Source organism: Engystomops pustulosus, chromosome 1 (assembly GCF_040894005.1).
Source record: "Engystomops pustulosus chromosome 1, aEngPut4.maternal, whole genome shotgun sequence".
In the NCBI taxonomy this organism is placed as follows: Eukaryota; Metazoa; Chordata; class Amphibia; order Anura; family Leptodactylidae; genus Engystomops; species Engystomops pustulosus.
In genome coordinates, this window is record NC_092411.1 from 135,370,906 (window position 1) to 135,387,849 (window position 16,944).

Sequence of the window (16,944 nt, forward strand, 5' to 3'; positions counted from 1 at the left end):
CTGACTGGCTTTTGCTGATTTTTTTCATTCCAGTGGGGCTCACAAGCCTTCCAGAATATGAGAATAATCCCTCCAGGCTCTGGCATCATTCATCAGGTCAACCTAGAATATCTGGCCAGGGTAGTCTTTGACCAGGATGGCCTCTACTATCCTGATAGCCTTGTGGGGACGGACTCGCACACCACAATGATCGATGGACTTGGAGTTCTTGGCTGGGGTATGTTTAAAAGAGAGACTCGTTCTCCTTAAAGGGGTCGGCCACTTTACCTCATTTTATTTGTAATGTGTCGAATTAGGGTATTAGGTAATTTACCAATATACATCTCTTGAAGAGTAACCGTCGATTAAAAAAACATTTGATAGGACATGCAGTTTTATGCCCTTTTGCAAGTGGATTAGTTACCAGAGTCTTGCTCCTTTCACTGCTATTCAGCAGCCTTCCGCCCGATATGAGTGATGCCTCAGATGGCCATTGCTAGGCACTTTCTGTCCACACTGGGCTGAATACTCCATTCTCCTCATGGCTGCCATGTGCTGCTAGGAGCCCTCACTAATGTAGTAACAATCTCTCCCTGTACACTTCCTGTCTCTCCCTAATGTAATAAATATCTCTCCCTGAACACCCTCGGCTTTCCCTACACGTGTATATAAACAAATACACAGTCTCCGTACCCCCCTAACCACACGGCGGCAGGAAATGGCAGAAAGGAGAGAGAGAGAGAGCAGTGATACACTGTGCATATGCAAGTCTTCAATAGATAGGGATGGATAGATGGCTAGATAGAAGGTGTGATTCATGGAGGGGAGGAGTGGGAGGTTTCATTATTACACTGTTCTCTAGTTACACCACAAAAAAGGAAACGAACACCAAAATATTGAAAGCATAAAGTAACACTTTATTAGATCAATAAAAACATATCCACTTAAAAATGAAAACATACACAGAAAAAGTTCATCAATGGTCAATACAATGAAATATACATGATAAATAGATCATATTAACTGTATAGAAGATGTAGTCCTTAGAACAAGTCAAGGTATTTGCTTAAAAACAAGCATTGCATATTCACATACACAGGTATATACCGACCCAGGGTGAACACCACCCGACACCTGTTTCACCTTGCTTCACCAGGGGTATGTGTGTATGTAGACCTGTGTATGTGTCCCTTGTCCTCTGTTATTTCTCTGGGTAATGTGCAATACTTGTTTGTAAGCAAATACCTTGACTTGTTCTGAGGACTATACCGTCCATATCTCTATACAGGTTACTGTGATTTATTTATCATGTATATTTAGTTATTTGACCATCGGTGGACTTTTTCTGTGTATGTTGTCTCTTTAAATGAATTTGTTTTAATTGATCAAATAAAGTGGCAATTTATGCTCTCTATATGCTCTCTAGTTAACATAGCTCTCCAACATTATGTCATCCTTACATTTTCCAGTGTCAGCAGGAGATTCGCCACATGTAGGTGTAGGTATTTAATAACCATAGATAACATATTGGCCGTCCCAGCCCACCCCATCTCTCAAGATGTTGGGCCTTCTTTGAAAATGCAAGGGTTTGGTAGGACAAGATCTTTTCCACTAGAGAGCGTAAGCCATACAGGTGCGTTGTATAGCCATGGGGCAATTAAAATAAGTATAGGTGCCCAATGACATATAGTGGGAGTTTAGACCAAACAATTACTTTAGTTTTATTTTTGCTTAAAGGGGTTGTCCACTTTCAGCAAATAATTGATATAGTTTGTGTAAGGAAAAGTTATGCAATTTTTCAATATACTTTATGTATGAATTCCTCACAGATCTCTGCTTGCTGTCATTCTATAGGAAGCTTTTATGTTTACTTCCAGTCCATATAAATCTGTCCATGGTCACACAGGTGCACGGCTCATTAGTATTATAGAGAGTAATCAGAGCTGTGTGCTATAATGAGCCGTGCATCTGTGTGACCATGGACAGATTTCTGTCCACTGGTAGTAACCATAGAACCTTTCTATAGTAGGAAAGCAAGTAGAGATCTAGAAAACAGTGAGGAATTGATACAGAAAGTATAATGGAAATATGGTATAACTTTTCCTTACACAAACCATATCACTTATTTGCTGAAAGTGGACAACCCCTTTAATAAAATCAAACATATATTGAATATAAGAGCATTGAAAGGACAGAACAATAGGAATTGGGGAGACTGTCTTCAGGGTCCCATCTAATGGATCAGATTAAATTCCCCTAGGACAGTGATGGCGAACCTATGGCACGGGTGCCAGAGGCGGCACTCGGAGCCCTCTCTGTGGGCACCCAGGCCATCACCAGAGAGGACTCCAGGTATCTTTCTGCTGTCCCAGAGAGCCCAGGGCTTGCTGTGTACAGAGCTGTTTTAAAGTGACAGGACTACCTGGGACTACTGGATTTATCATTGTAGCTCCGGCTCTGGCCTTGACAATTCTTTCTGTCTAGGGGATCTTTGAGGGAAGCTACAATGATCATCCAATTTCTCCTATTTTCTGCTTTATTGGTGTCCTCGGTGAGCTGAATGGCACTTTGTGATAAATAAGTGGGTCTTGGTTGTAGTTTGGGCACTCGGTCTCTAAAAGGTTCGCCATCACTGCCCTAGGAGGTTCTTAGCTTCTGCCAAGGAGGTAGCAGTTTCACCTGAAAACATCAAGGCATCATCCGCATATAGGGCAATATTATTGTGCATTGATCCATCTCTGGTGAATTGTGTTTAGCAGGTGACTCGCCTGACTTGTTCTCCAAAAAACTGGGAATGATCTTGACGAGTAAATAACATTTAGATTTACCACCCTCTAACAAAAATTGTTTTTTATAACATTTTGTAGCTATATTCAGTTTCATGGTATATTTCATACCTGACCTGGGATATGTTTTTTTGTGTTTTTTCTCAGGTGTCGGGGGCATTGAAGCCGAGGCAGTCATGCTTGGCCAACCTATCAGTATGGTGCTACCCCAAGTCATTGGATATAAATTGATTGGGAACCCTCACCATTTAGTGACTTCTACAGATATTGTGCTTACAGTGACAAAGGTATCACTTGTGGGGAAACCTGCATTGTAACAGTTGGCTTTCACCTATGTACAGGCAGTCCCCGGGTTACATACAAGATAGGGTCTGGAGGTTTGTTCTTAAGTTGAATTTGTATGTAAGTCGAAACTGTATATTTTATAATGGAAGTTCTAGACAATTTTTTTTTCTTTTGCCCCAGTGACAATCGGAGTTTCAAAATTTTTGGTGTAATTGGACCAAGAATTATCAATAAAGCTTCATTACAGACATCTTACAGCAGAACATTGCAGTCTGGGACTATAGTAAAGCATCCAGAGAGCTTCACCAGAGATCACAGTGGGCAGAGGGGTGCGTCTGTAACTATGGGTTGTCTGTAAGTCGGGTGTCCTTAAGTAGGGGACCGCCTGTAATCCTTTTAATTAATTGGGTCATAGTAGATGGATAACTTGTAAACGCCAATTTTCTTAAAGTTATATTGGATAATGGAGGAGCCATTATTTTCCATTAATGGTGGGAAAAAAAGACTGCTACGCTGCCCGCTGAATGCAGGCTGGAACTTGTCATATAACCTACTGGGATTTACAGTAGTAATTGAGACCTGTAGTGCTTGATCGGGATGTTTCATCTCCAAAAGTAGGCATGTGCTCTTATCACAAAATAAATATCATGAGTACATCTGTGTGCAGGGCTGTGGAGACAGAGACCATTTTGGTGGAGTCGGAGTTGTGATAAAATATGATGTGCCTAATTTCGAGTGGTGTGCCTTTCTGTATTGCAGCACCTTCGTCAAGTTGGCGTTGTGGGAAAATTTGTCGAATTTTTTGGCCCTGGCGTGGCACAGCTCTCCATTGCTGATCGTGCCACAATTGCCAACATGTGCCCTGAGTATGGAGCCACTGCAGCATTCTTCCCTGTCGATTTGGTCAGCATTCACTATCTACAACAAACTGGTAAGAGTAGCCCATTTAACTTAAAAATCCATGTATTTTATTTGTATGAAGTTTAGCACAGGCTTCAAGCCATATAGCTTGAAATCCTGACCTTTGGCAAGATGCCATGTCTAATGAATGCCACCCTTGATTTCTACTGTGTGAAAAAACTAGGCTTCTACTAAGCCTACAAATTAAATTTCTGACATCTTACAATTGCCCTTTGGTGCTTTGTCCTTACTTACCATGTCTGGTATGCCATAATGTTAGCAAATGGCATACTTGATGGTATTTGGGAGTGAATTCAATTTTTTTATGTAGTTTATTCAGGAGAGATTAACTTGGATAAGACTTTAAAGTTTTAAGAGGAATTTGTCAGCAGTTTTGACCACACAAAGCATCAGACAGTGTTGGATCTGAATTGCTACATGGCCTTTTCCCTCTGCTTTTAATGACTGATGTAGTACTCAACCAGATGTCTGCTACAGGTTTTACAGAGAGTATAGGTGAGTGATATGCATCCACAGTGTCCCAGCCCCAGCAGCCAGAGTGGCCACCCCCCAGCAGCCATTGCCAATTATATTTACTCCATCCCTGCTGCCGTATCTTTCCTGTGGTACAAGGAGGGAGAAAGGGACCACCTGTGCTGCGCTATACCAATTCAACTGTTCTTTGGCATGAAAGCGTAGAGAAGCCTGGATTGCGCCTCATGACTGGGTTGACAGGGCTGATATTGGGATTGATAATTGTAAATTGGCTTGTAAAATAGATCATTACTTGCTGTCGTGGAACTCCATTTGCTGTCATACCACTATAGAATCTTGGAAAACGTATGCAAATAAATACTGTGTCTATAGCACCCCCTAATAAAAGATAACAGTCCTATAATGAAAAGGTTCCCTTCCCCAGGCAATAGATGGTAGGAAACACCGTTTTCCATCAAAAAGAACTCATTTGCATACCTTTCGCTTTAGTGATCATCAGTCAAGACAACTTACTAGATAGGATACTTACTTATTTCCAAGTATTATGGATAAAACATTTAATACTAAGAATCCATGAAAGAGGAACATAGAAATGATGGTGTTTCCTGGAATAAATACTTGGTGGTTAGGGAAGACAATGAAAACCAGTGTTCTTCAGTTGTAGCTAAATTCTGTCAAATGAGCTTCAATGATGGATTGTTACCCGCTGTGTTTCCCGCTCACAGGCCGTGAAGAGGATAAAGTGAAGTACATTCAGAAGTATTTAGAGGCCGCAGGGCTATTCCGGGACTTCAGTAATACAGAACAGGACCCTGATTTCAGTCAGGTATGCCAAAGCCTGTATATGAGAATATTATATGTGATTATCCTATATATTATTCCAGAATTATTGTCTTTACATCCGCAATATGTAGTAGTTTGGCTAATGTATTATTTGTGCAGGTGGTGGAGTTGGATTTGAGTACGGTGGTGCCTTGTTGTAGTGGACCTAAGAGGCCTCAGGATAAAGTAGCTGTGTCTGACATGAAAACGGACTTTGAGAGTTGCCTGGGAGCAAAGGTAACAAAATCCACTCATTTATTGTTCATATAGTTTGTTAGTGTGTTTCTCTTTTATTTTATACAGTTACATTAAGGTGTTTTCAGAAACTAGAATACGAAATGCCCATCCTTAGGGTCGGTCATTAACATCAGATAGGGGGTACTCCATACACTGCTGTGTGTCACAGGGCTATGATGTCATACACAGTACTGCAGATGGCAGGCAGCCGCCAGTCTGATGATGATGATGACCTTTCTTGAGAATAGGCCATCAATATTTTGATAAAAATAACCCAATCATTTTGATACTCAAATCAGATTGTTTCATATTGCAGAAAAACACTGGAGTCTGTACTATGTAGAAACTATGTAAACAAGTTCAAACAACAATTATGAGTAGAATACAGTTTTGGATAGTTTGCTTGGATTTATATGCCAAATACATTAGTAAGTTAGGATGTAGATATTGGGGCACATTTACTTACCCCGTCACCCAAGTTCATATAAAGTTGTATGTAAGTGCCTTTGTCTTGTGACACAATTTGAAAGTGAAATCCTGCGCTCAGTCCAAATCAATCAGATCGTCCGACGGCCTGCCCCCCAATTTGTGTCGCATGAAAGCCAACGCAGCTGCGCCAAAAAAGGGGTCACCTGCAACACAATCACAGCGCACCCGCTACTTACATACCTGTGCAATCAGTATTCCCATTAAAGATAGGGCACAGTCCGTAAAGCCTAAGTAAATGTGCCCCATTGTATTTCAATAGGTAGCCTGACAAGGTTTCTTCAATGTAATTGGAACATGTTGCTAACAGAATCTTGGGGTAGTACAACCTTGGGCTAGAGTCACACATCTGTGTGACTGAACTGGTGTGAAGATGTGGCCCATTTTCTGCTAGGTGAAGGAAGGGGAGGCCATGCTGCAAATCTGGGCATGAGTAGAACCTGTTCTATCCTTTTGCAGCCAGCTCATGGCCATTAGGTTGGCTGTGAATGTAGCCTTAAGCCTTGGGCCTGGAACCTTTTCAACATTTCTCCTTATTACTGTAAGATGCCTTATTTAATCTGCAATTGGTGAAGATGATTTTCTTTTATGTATACCACAGCAAGGTTTTAAAGGCTTCCAAATTCCTCAAGGACACCATAGTGACAAAGTGAAATTCTCCTACAATGATTTGGATTATGAGCTGATGCATGGCTCTGTGGTCATAGCTGCTATTACCAGCTGCACCAACACCAGTAACCCTTCTGTTATGTTGGGTGCAGGTAAGCGCCATCTTTTCATTTTTCTGGATAAAAAAAATTTAAATGTCATAAAACTTAAAGTCAGATTCTCACAACATTATAGTTATAGCTGTGCACAAGGTTCACATTTTCTGTTCCATATGCTAGGATTATTGGCCAAAAATGCTGTGGAAGCTGGACTAACAGTGAAGCCTTACATCAAGACAAGTCTGTCTCCTGGCAGTGGGGTGGTGACGTACTATCTCAGGGACAGTGGCGTCATGCCTTACCTTTCCAAACTTGGGTAGGTTTCCTCAAATCTGGTCTGTTACGTCCTTCTACTTGCGGAGTAACAATATTTCTCTCCATTGTTGGCATTTTTTTCTGTAGTTTTGAACTCTGCATCTTTTTATTCAGTGTTCTCACAGAAATGGTGGATGAAGACTAGCTGCTCCACTCCTCTTCCACCTGTCCATAGACCTTTGTGTAATTTGACATATGTGTGGTTTCTCTTCATCTTGCTAGCAAGACAGATTTCGGCAGCATTGTTAAAGTTAGTTTAGCAGTGGGTGGGGGAATGAAAAGAGCCGAGCCATTAGAAGAATAAGCACTTTTCTCTGATAACATTTGGTGATAAGTTGTTTATTTAAGTTTTGTAGGAGTTTTCTACTTTTCACATGGTTGCTAGAATTAATGCCTTTTTTTCCTTGCTCCAGCTCAGTGGCTGTGCAGATTATAGCTCTGTTATCTGGATTGGTGGTGTTGGCTGCCCAGCAACTAGACTGGAAAGGCTCTTCTCATAACCATTCTTGGAGCTCTTGTGATCAGTAGGGGTGCCTTCACTTGCAAAAAATAGACACTGGTTGAATACTCTATTAATACAGTATATCAACATTGGGATACGTTTTTTTCAAATTCTGAAATCTTGCTTGGATGTTGATAGACTTTTAATAATTCGGACTGGTATATAGGCATAAATCATCCATTTACTAACATGTAGCTTGCTTCATTTACAGACCCATAACCTGTTCTTAAAAAAAAAAAAAAAACACAAACATTGAAACCTCATTGGGATCTTAAGTTAGTTTACATATTACTCTACATGACTATGCTTGACTTGCAATCTAGCACTAGAGTTTAGGGTTAAAGGTTTTTTTCACTAGCAACAATTGCCCCCAATTTAGAGGGTATGTAATATGTGTCTGGATTCTCTGGATCAAAAACCGGTGCTCCCCAAAGTCCCTTATGTTTCCTCCTTTGGGACATAATAAGGAAGGCTTACAGAGGTCTGACAGACCAGTATAGAGCGCTGATCACACTTGCACATTATTTTTCCACTCTCACAGGGGATTTGTGGACCTCATTCTCTTTAGAGAATTCTCTTTAGGAATTTTAACTTAACAAGGATAAGACATTGTTCTTACTAGCACGAACCCCCTTTAACTTCAGGCAGCCATAAAATGACTTGTATCAGTTGCACATTGAATCTGTCTTTTTCTCAGTTTTGACGTTGTAGGATACGGCTGCATGACCTGCATTGGAAACAGTGGACCTTTACCTGAATCTGTTGTGGAAGCCATTGTTCAGGTACTGTTGTACATTTATTGTGAACCAGACGTAATGTACTTAATAAGTACCCATTTTCCATGTTAATGAAAGGTTGTGGTACGTTTTAAACTGATTCTCATAGTTAAAAAGAGCAGAGCAAATATCTTGTGTTCATACTTCTTTATGGATGGCGTTTCTCTTTTATTATTCGTCACCTGCAGGGAGACTTAGTTGCTGTAGGTGTGTTATCTGGCAATAGAAATTTTGAAGGCCGTGTTCATCCAAATACGCGTGCAAATTACTTGGCCTCGCCCCCTCTTGTTATTGCCTATGCCATAGCAGGGACAATCAGGATCGACTTTGAGACCGAACCTCTGGGTAAGTTATGCCGCACCAATTTATTTACCTCTTACATTTGATGATGGTTATTATAAAAGAGTGAAAATAATTGCCTTACTGCGTATATTTGATGGCCAGCTTTCGTGAATACTAGTTCTCCTGACATGATGATTGTTATATCAAATGTATAACTTTTGCATCATAGAATTTATTTTGTTTCTTTTTTTTATATATTTTTAACACTTTTTATAACTTGCTTCTCCATAGGTGTCAATGCGGAAGGCAAGCCAGTATTCTTAAGGGATATCTGGCCTACTAGGGATGAAATCCAGGCTGTCGAGCGCAAATATGTTATCCCTGGAATGTTCAAAGAGGTCTATGAAAAAATTGAGGTAATGAGGCATTTATTTTGCACTTTTCAGACAGGAACCAGTGTTGAATACATACAGTGGAAGTAGGTGCACTGATTTTATTTGTGAGCGGTCTCACTGATAAGTAGTCACCGATGTAATGTCCGAAGATTGTGGTTGCCTTTAGTTTTTTACAGTGATCATGCGGAAAATGAATGCTGCCTCTGTATAATGCTGCAGTGACTAGATTAAAAGTGACTGGAAATTGGCTTTATTGGAAGCCCAAAGATCAACTTGAATTTATCAATACAGGCAGTCCCCGGGCTACGTACAAGATAGGTTCTGTAGGTTTGTTCTTAAGTTGAATTTGTATGTAATTCGGAACTGTATATTTTAAAATTATAGTTCCAGTCAAAAAATTTTTTGGTCTCTGTGACAATTGGATTTTTAAAAATGTTGTGTTGTCATATGAACCAGGATTAACAATAAAGCTGCATTGTAGACAACAGTGATAACTATTATAGCTGTTTATTGTAGTCTAAGGCTAAAGTACTGTAAATTCCCAACATCCAGAGGACCGTTTGTAATCAGGGGTCGTCTGTAAGTCGGTTGCTCTTAAGTAAGGGACTGCTTGTATTCATCAGATGTATTTATGGGGATTTGCTTTTTTGTACTTTCTTGCAGAAAGTCAATGAAAGCTGGAATAACCTGAAGGCACCAACTGATCAGTTATATCCATGGGATCCAAAGTCAACCTATATAAAATCTCCACCTTTTTTTGACAACTTGGTATGTATAGTTTCAAGTACAGATACTAGTTCAATGGGTTTGCCTACTTACTGGTCAGTTTAGTTCTCCCTGCTCCGAGACATGCTGCCTGCGGATTACACTGCATTTTCATTTAACCCCTTGCTGCATCACAACGTAATTTTATGTCATGGTGCAGCTAAGGATGTACAATATGGGCAGGGTACACAGAATAAGTTCTCTCCATCCATGGCAGGTCACAGTGGGTGCTGGCTGGACTGAGGCAGGAAATCTATTAAGTTAATTGTGGCAAATACAATGGCCCCCTTTTCGCTAGAAGGCATAAAATTAAATTAAAAAAGTGTACCTTCGCAGCCCAAAATTCTGGATCCAGATTTTCTGCTTGTGCACAGTGAAAGCTGTAAAAACAAAGACTGCAAGAAGAGAGCATAACTGCATTTTTGTCAATTCCTCTGCATTTGTAATTTTGTCCAGCTTCTCGGTACATTGCAGGGTTAGTAAATAGTGCCACTAGTAACTTATAATTGTCCAGCAAAAAACAAGCCATCATACATAATTGTGAGAGTACAGATAACACTAAAACTGAAAAGGGCTGCATCATGTAGGGATTAAATAGTGCAATATTACAGAATGTTGTTATTGTTGTAACTACAAATGGTATCCAGAGAGGTGAACCATGTGCAAAAGAATGAAATGTGAAATGAGGCGTGTAAATAACCGGTAGCCAGCAGAGAGTGTATATGACCGTTAGGAAAGTAAGAAGACTCTTTATGGAGACACATGGCCGATGATTCTCCAATGGGGAATTCTGGGAAAATGCCAAGATAAAGAAAACTTTGCTTCTTGGCTACCTTGTAAGGCCCCTTCCACACTAGCGTTGCAGTTCACGTGCAATGCGTGAAAAACTGACGTTTTTGGTCCTTTTTTCCTTGGAGTCATTAGCGTTTTTGTGTTTTTCACATGCGTGTTGTTCGCGTTTTTCTTGCGTTTTCGGTGCGTTTTTCGCATGCGGTTTTTAAATCACATCCTTCTTAAATTGGTAATTCATGACTTTGTTTCACATCACCTAGCTACCCATCCATTGCACTTGCAATGCTCGTGAGTGCAATGCGTTTTTGATGCGTCTCCATAGACTTGAATGGGGCGTGAAAAAACGCGCATGAAACGCAAAAGAAGAGCGTGCTGCGATTTTGACATGCGTCAAAGCAAACGCATGCACGCGCGTGAAAAAAACCGCAAATAAGGATAAGCCAATTGGAAACAATGGGACAGAGTGCAGAACTCGCGCGTGAAAAACGCTAGTGTGGAAGGGGCCTAAGGAAGTCCCCTTTATATCAAGCATGACTTTTTCAGAAAAGCTAATGCCATCATGCATGATAATCGATAAACCAGTATATCTATTCCAAAGGGACTCTTCTTACTTCCCTGATGTAAGCTCTGGCCTTATTATGGAAAACCAATTACCTGAACGCTTCTGAACATTTATAAATGTGTCAATTTATCATAATTTCACATGTTCAGAGGTACAGGGTGAATTTACTTTTGCGTCTTCCCTAATGTGTCCTGTTAACCCCTCGTATACCATATTCCATAATCTGACGCCAATAACTTGTTCATACTAAAGCGTACAGACCTGTAAGTTTTTTCAAGACAAGATGATGATGAAGTTCAGATATTTGGGTGCTATTTTCTGGGGTTCATTGTTGGGAATGACCATTTTTATATTTTTGTACCAGGACTTTTGGGACAATGGCAAACATAACATGTTTATGATTTTTTTTTTTTTATATTTTTTATAGGGAAAAGGTGGTCATTTAAACTTGTAGGTTTTTACACTTTTTTTATATATATATATATTTTTTTTACTATTTTTTTAGATTTCCAAGGGTACGTTAATTCCTGGGGGTGTGATTGCTTCTACCATATACTGCAATACTGCAGGGGAGACAATGGAATGGAAGATGTTGGTGTGACCACTGGTGTTACCATTGGGTGTTTGCTGTAATATGCAACAAACGCCCACCATGCTTTTGAGACCTCTCCAGATTCTTCCCAATGCTGTGCCGTAATAGTAAAGTGCGCTTCAGGAACATATCCCCTTTAAGAACATATCAGGATTGTGTTTCTAGGTGATAGAGAATCAGAGACTTTCACTATTAAATTTGCCGTAATAAATTACATTTTTAAATACAGATCTCAGTTCCCAACTAACAGTGGGTATCTCAAGTTCGGTGCCACCTAGAAACACAATCCTGGGATGAAATAAACGGGAGATTCTCCTCTTTAATAGGTTTGTAGGTACAGGAGATACAAAATATGACGTGTATAGCTGTCATGAAGTGGTTAATGTTTGTGGATGTTAGATTGAAAAAGACATAATTAAAAATGTGTGTTTTTACTAGACTATGGAACTTGTACCTTCTAAACCGATCACTGATGCTTATGTCCTCCTAAACCTGGGCGACTCTGTGACGACTGACCACATTTCTCCAGCTGGAAACATTGCACGAAACAGCCCCGCAGCCCGATTTCTGACTGTCCGAGGGTAAGCACAACGATTTTTGGCATACACTAATAGCAAGTTTGAGGAAAATCTGTATAAAGTCTTTAATATGTTTCTGGTCAGCAGACAGAAACATTTTTGTCTATTTAATAATTGTTTTATAGTCTCTCTTTAAGACTTTCCGTTGAATACTTGATTAAACTATGATAAATAATGTTCATCTGATTAACAGAGAACCTTGCTCGATACACCTTCTTTATGGATTTAACTAATTTCATTTTTAATGCTAGATACCACCTATGCTGGTTGCAGACAAATGTGTGCCATCTGTGGAAATGCCTCCATATGTAGCTCCAGTCCCACAGATTGCACACATTGCACAAAATGGGAGTCCTTGTATCATGCAGAAATATGATACAAGGACTCCCTGTCTGCTGGATGAACTTCAGCACCAACACTCTAACAGTTGTTGCAGGACTAGTCGGCTAGCAGACAGAGTCCTTCCATCATATTTCTGTAGGATGCAATTACTCCCTCCCTGTGCAATGTGTTTAGTCCGTGGGATCGAAACAATGTACCGGTCCATTTCTAGGGGCCCAACAAATTTGTCTGCAGCTGGCCTTAAAAAGACCTTCTGCAGCACAGCTTCACACATATAGGTGTATAGCACTGGTGCTCAAAGGATCATTTTTATTTTTTATTACAAATCACAACTATGTAATGGGGTAATTAGATTAAAGAACAATCCACGTGTTTCCCTTGGACAAGTAGCATAAGTTTCTTTTTATAACTTGAACCTGCACACCCCCACCTTACCCTACTACACACACACTAATTTAATATAATATATAGAGAAAGATATGTTACCTATATTTGGGGAAATGGCTCTCAGGAAACTGTCTATGATTTACAGTTGTTGATTGCATCTTTCTTCTTGATAGCTTAACTCCGAGAGAGTTCAACTCTTATGGCTCCCGCAGAGGGAATGATGCTGTGATGGCGAGAGGAACCTTTGCTAACATTCGTTTATTCAACAAGTTCATCAATCGGCAGGCCCCGTTAACCAAGCACTTTCCATCCAATGAAGAAGTAGGTTGATGTGTCCACAACACAGACTGTACAGATTTACTTGTCTTGGGGTGTGTGAATAGTTTCTAAACATTGCATTTGTTTTTTTTAGCTTGATATTTTTGATGCAGCAGAAAAATATATTGAGGCTGGACAGAATTTAATAATTCTCACTGGCAAGGAGTATGGATCGGGGAGCTCTAGAGATTGGGCAGCCAAAGGACCCTTCCTCCTGGTATGTCTCACCTAAGCATAACTGTTAACTTTGGATATTTGCGGCTTTGTCTTGAGAGCATTGTGATGTGATGTGCTGTGTCACTTTAGCCACTCGTTCTTTATTCCAATGCTGTTTCCCTCTCAACAGTAAAAATCTGTATTGCTAGTCCTCCCCTTCGTTCACTCGATAACGCAGATAACATTTACTTGCAGGGAATCAAGGCTGTACTTGCTGAAAGCTATGAACGTATCCATCGCAGCAACCTTGTAGGGATGGGCATCATTCCTCTCCAGTACTTGCCAGAAGAAAATGCTGAAGTATTGGGACTTACTGGGCAAGAGCGTTACAACATCCTTATTCCTGAAGATAAGGACCTTCGACCAGGCATGAATGTAGAGATCAAGGTAAAATCTGTGGATGAAAGCCCTTTCTCTAATTCCTTCAGGCATCAATGCATTGGCTATGTTTACAGTATTGTATATAATAAGGATATCATCCCTTTTCTATGTCTGCAAATCTTTCTGGTTACTCTTTAGCAACATACTTAAAATCCAATGAAGCACAATTTTTTATGTGGATTTCGCTATAGAAATAAAGAAATACACCGTTTTGACCATACAAAGCTACAGACCGTGTTAAATGTGTATAAAATGCATTTGAATTCCAGAATTGTAGATTGACACTTCTTTTTGTAGCTCTCACTTTGGCCACTAGGCTTAATAATAGACTGACACTTGCTAATTCTGTAGGGGTTTTCTGTGCACATATCTTGCCATAAATCACAGACAGGACTGGAATAATACTACTATAGAAAACACTACTACATGCAATACTGACAATAGAAGATGTCCTAGAGCAGTGGTGGCGAACCTATGGCACTGGTGCCAGAGGCCGCACTCGGAGCCCTTTCTATGGGCACCCAGACCATCACCCCAGCATGAAGTTCACCAGACAGGACTCAAAGAATCTTCCTACAGAATCTTCCTGCAATGATAGGCTCGCGGGCCTAGCTCTCTCCATAGCCGGTAAGTCTTTGCTGCATATTGCAGCAAAGGCTTACCGGTAACACCCGCGATCGGTGCCAGCACCACCCACAGCTCCATACACCAAAGTATGAAAAAGTTATTAGCGGCAGAAGATTTTTTTAAATGTATGAAAACATTATAAAACCTATACAAATTTGGTATCCCCGTAATCGTACCGACCCAAAGAATAAAGAAGACATGTCATTTGGGGTGTACAGTGAAATCCCTAAAATCCAAGCCCACAAGAATACGGCACAAATGCGTTTTTTTTACAATTTCACTGCATTTGGACTTTTTTTCCCGCTTCCCAGTATACGCCATGGAATATTAAATACCACCATTTTGAAGTGTAATTTGTTATGCAGAAAATAAGCCGTCACACAGCTCTGTACATGGAAAAATAAAAAAGTTACAGATTTTTGAATGTGGGGAGGTCCTCTGCTGTGAAGTAATTTATTCATTCCCGCGGCCCGACTGGCACCGCCAGTGACGTCATCCGGCTCACAGTGACTATTATGATCTCTGAATACTCTATTGGCGTGACTTAGTTACTTCACGGCAGAGCCCAAAGAGAATCTGATGGTAGATGCTTTTTAAAGCTCAGACATGAGGACAGGCCCCATAATCTTAGTAAGAAAATAGCAGGAACCATAATTTTTGGCTCTACAAAGCCGCGTTTCAGCCAAAAATCACACTTTCGAGCTGCTATCTGTGTGGTCTTCAACTGCAGATATTAACTCTTTAAATGCAAGCAGCATGTGCATGCCTCTATTTACTTCTTGTGATATATAGATATATATATTTATATCTTACTGGTTAGTGAGAGCTCAGGGCTACAGAAATTTTCCATTAATGAAGTATGTTACAGAATTTGGCTTAAAAGCATAGATACATAAGTTATTTTCCTAAAAGCAAGAGGCGGTTAGAAAAAAATGGCAAATGAATCCCCCATCAAAATCAACTGCTGCTGCGAAGAGGGTACTGCAAAAGTCCATGGCAATACTCCTGCAGTATGATGTCACAAATCGTGATCACTGCAGCTAATGAATTTGATGGCGACTTTTAGTTTTCTTCATGAGGCATGACGATTTAGAATTATCCAAACAATGATCTTTTTCTTTCCTTTACAGTTGGACACCGGAAAAACTTTTGAAGCCATTATGAGATTTGACACAGATGTGGAACTTACCTATTATCGTAATGGAGGCATTCTGAACTACATGATCCGTAAAATGGCCAATTCCTGTTGAGAGAAATCTGGAATATGTACAGTAATGAAGAAGGGTGGAGATAAAACTGTCACATGTGTCTTAAATTACAATGCAGGGTCTTTGGTGAATGTTATAGAGCAGGAGCGAATCCACATGCTGCCATATTTCTTCAGGCTAATGACAATACTCAGGAATAAGTTTTGTGACCACAATAAAGTGACACAGTCCGGCCTAACTAGTTAATATAGCAACCTAAGAGACTGTTATATGTATTAGGGTTAGGAGGATTCCTTTTGGGCTTGCTGCCCTCATATTCAAAGCCTTCCAATTATAGCACCGGATAACTCTGGTAATACATGTACCATTTTATCATAATAAGGTGTGATACTTTTATTTTAGGTTTTTTTCCCACCTTGCAGCTGTCATTTTATGTTTTATACATTGTGACTTTCACTTTAGTCCAGGCACAAATTATACTATTTTTAATGGTTAGGTCTAAATACATTTAAAAAATAAACTCTGTCTCATTCTTCCAACCTTTTTTTTTTGCATTCTCCATCTTCACTCTTGTTCATGGGATGTCATTGAAGTTATTTGTTGGCTGCATTAACATCAAGCCATTACACCCGACCGAGCCCATGGATAACAGTGGTGCTGTATTTGTGTCCTGTTTTTGCTTCAAATATATTTTCTATTTGGAGCCTACAGCAACGAACATTATGGAGCATAAACCGCCTGGAAAGCATTATTCAGTAACTCCCACTGGAAGATAATTCCTTCTACAGTTCAGATTACATTACGATTCCTTCCAATCTGCTTGCCGTCTTCAAGTCATTTTCACAAAGATTTTGTTTAAAAAAAAAATCAATGGAAATAAATCTATTTTCAAAGATATACATTGTAAGAACTTTTCTATAAAAGCGTAGACTAAACCTTATTTCCTAAAAAGCTTACACTGGGAACTCTTAGGCAATGATGTTCTCCTTTGCTTTGGGAACTAGCAATTTACACTATGCCTACCAAGCAGCAGTCGGCTCAGAGCATGGAGTAAAAGGGCACCTGTCGGTCTATTATATATGGGTACTTGGGAAGGCGCTTCCTAACTTTGTCTAAGGCTGCATTCCTATAAATAAATTATTATGCTTGTATAGGGAATAAGACTCCTCAAATTCATGCAGATGTTCTGAAGCCAAAGAAGGACACCAG

General features: G+C 40.0%; 1 protein-coding gene across 4 annotated transcripts in view; it reads left to right on the top strand.

The window, feature by feature from the left end:
* The window catches only part of ACO1 (aconitase 1), a 37,066-nt gene extending 20,434 nt beyond the window's left edge, over positions 1–16,632 (top strand). For all 4 annotated transcript variants that reach the window (XM_072154148.1, XM_072154177.1, XM_072154169.1 and 1 more), the window contains exons 6-21: positions 34–217; positions 2,913–3,052; positions 3,810–3,981; positions 5,171–5,271; positions 5,388–5,504; positions 6,592–6,751; positions 6,878–7,013; positions 8,212–8,296; positions 8,479–8,635; positions 8,864–8,988; positions 9,631–9,735; positions 12,117–12,259; positions 13,159–13,306; positions 13,398–13,520; positions 13,715–13,906; positions 15,658–16,632. In XM_072154148.1, the coding sequence (XP_072010249.1) occupies positions 34–217; positions 2,913–3,052; positions 3,810–3,981; positions 5,171–5,271; positions 5,388–5,504; positions 6,592–6,751; positions 6,878–7,013; positions 8,212–8,296; positions 8,479–8,635; positions 8,864–8,988; positions 9,631–9,735; positions 12,117–12,259; positions 13,159–13,306; positions 13,398–13,520; positions 13,715–13,906; positions 15,658–15,777 (2,208 nt within the window). In that variant the 3' untranslated portion in view covers positions 15,778–16,632. The remainder of the gene's footprint in view (positions 1–33; positions 218–2,912; positions 3,053–3,809; positions 3,982–5,170; positions 5,272–5,387; positions 5,505–6,591; positions 6,752–6,877; positions 7,014–8,211; positions 8,297–8,478; positions 8,636–8,863; positions 8,989–9,630; positions 9,736–12,116; positions 12,260–13,158; positions 13,307–13,397; positions 13,521–13,714; positions 13,907–15,657) is intronic.
* The last annotated feature ends 312 nt before the right edge of the window (positions 16,633–16,944 follow it).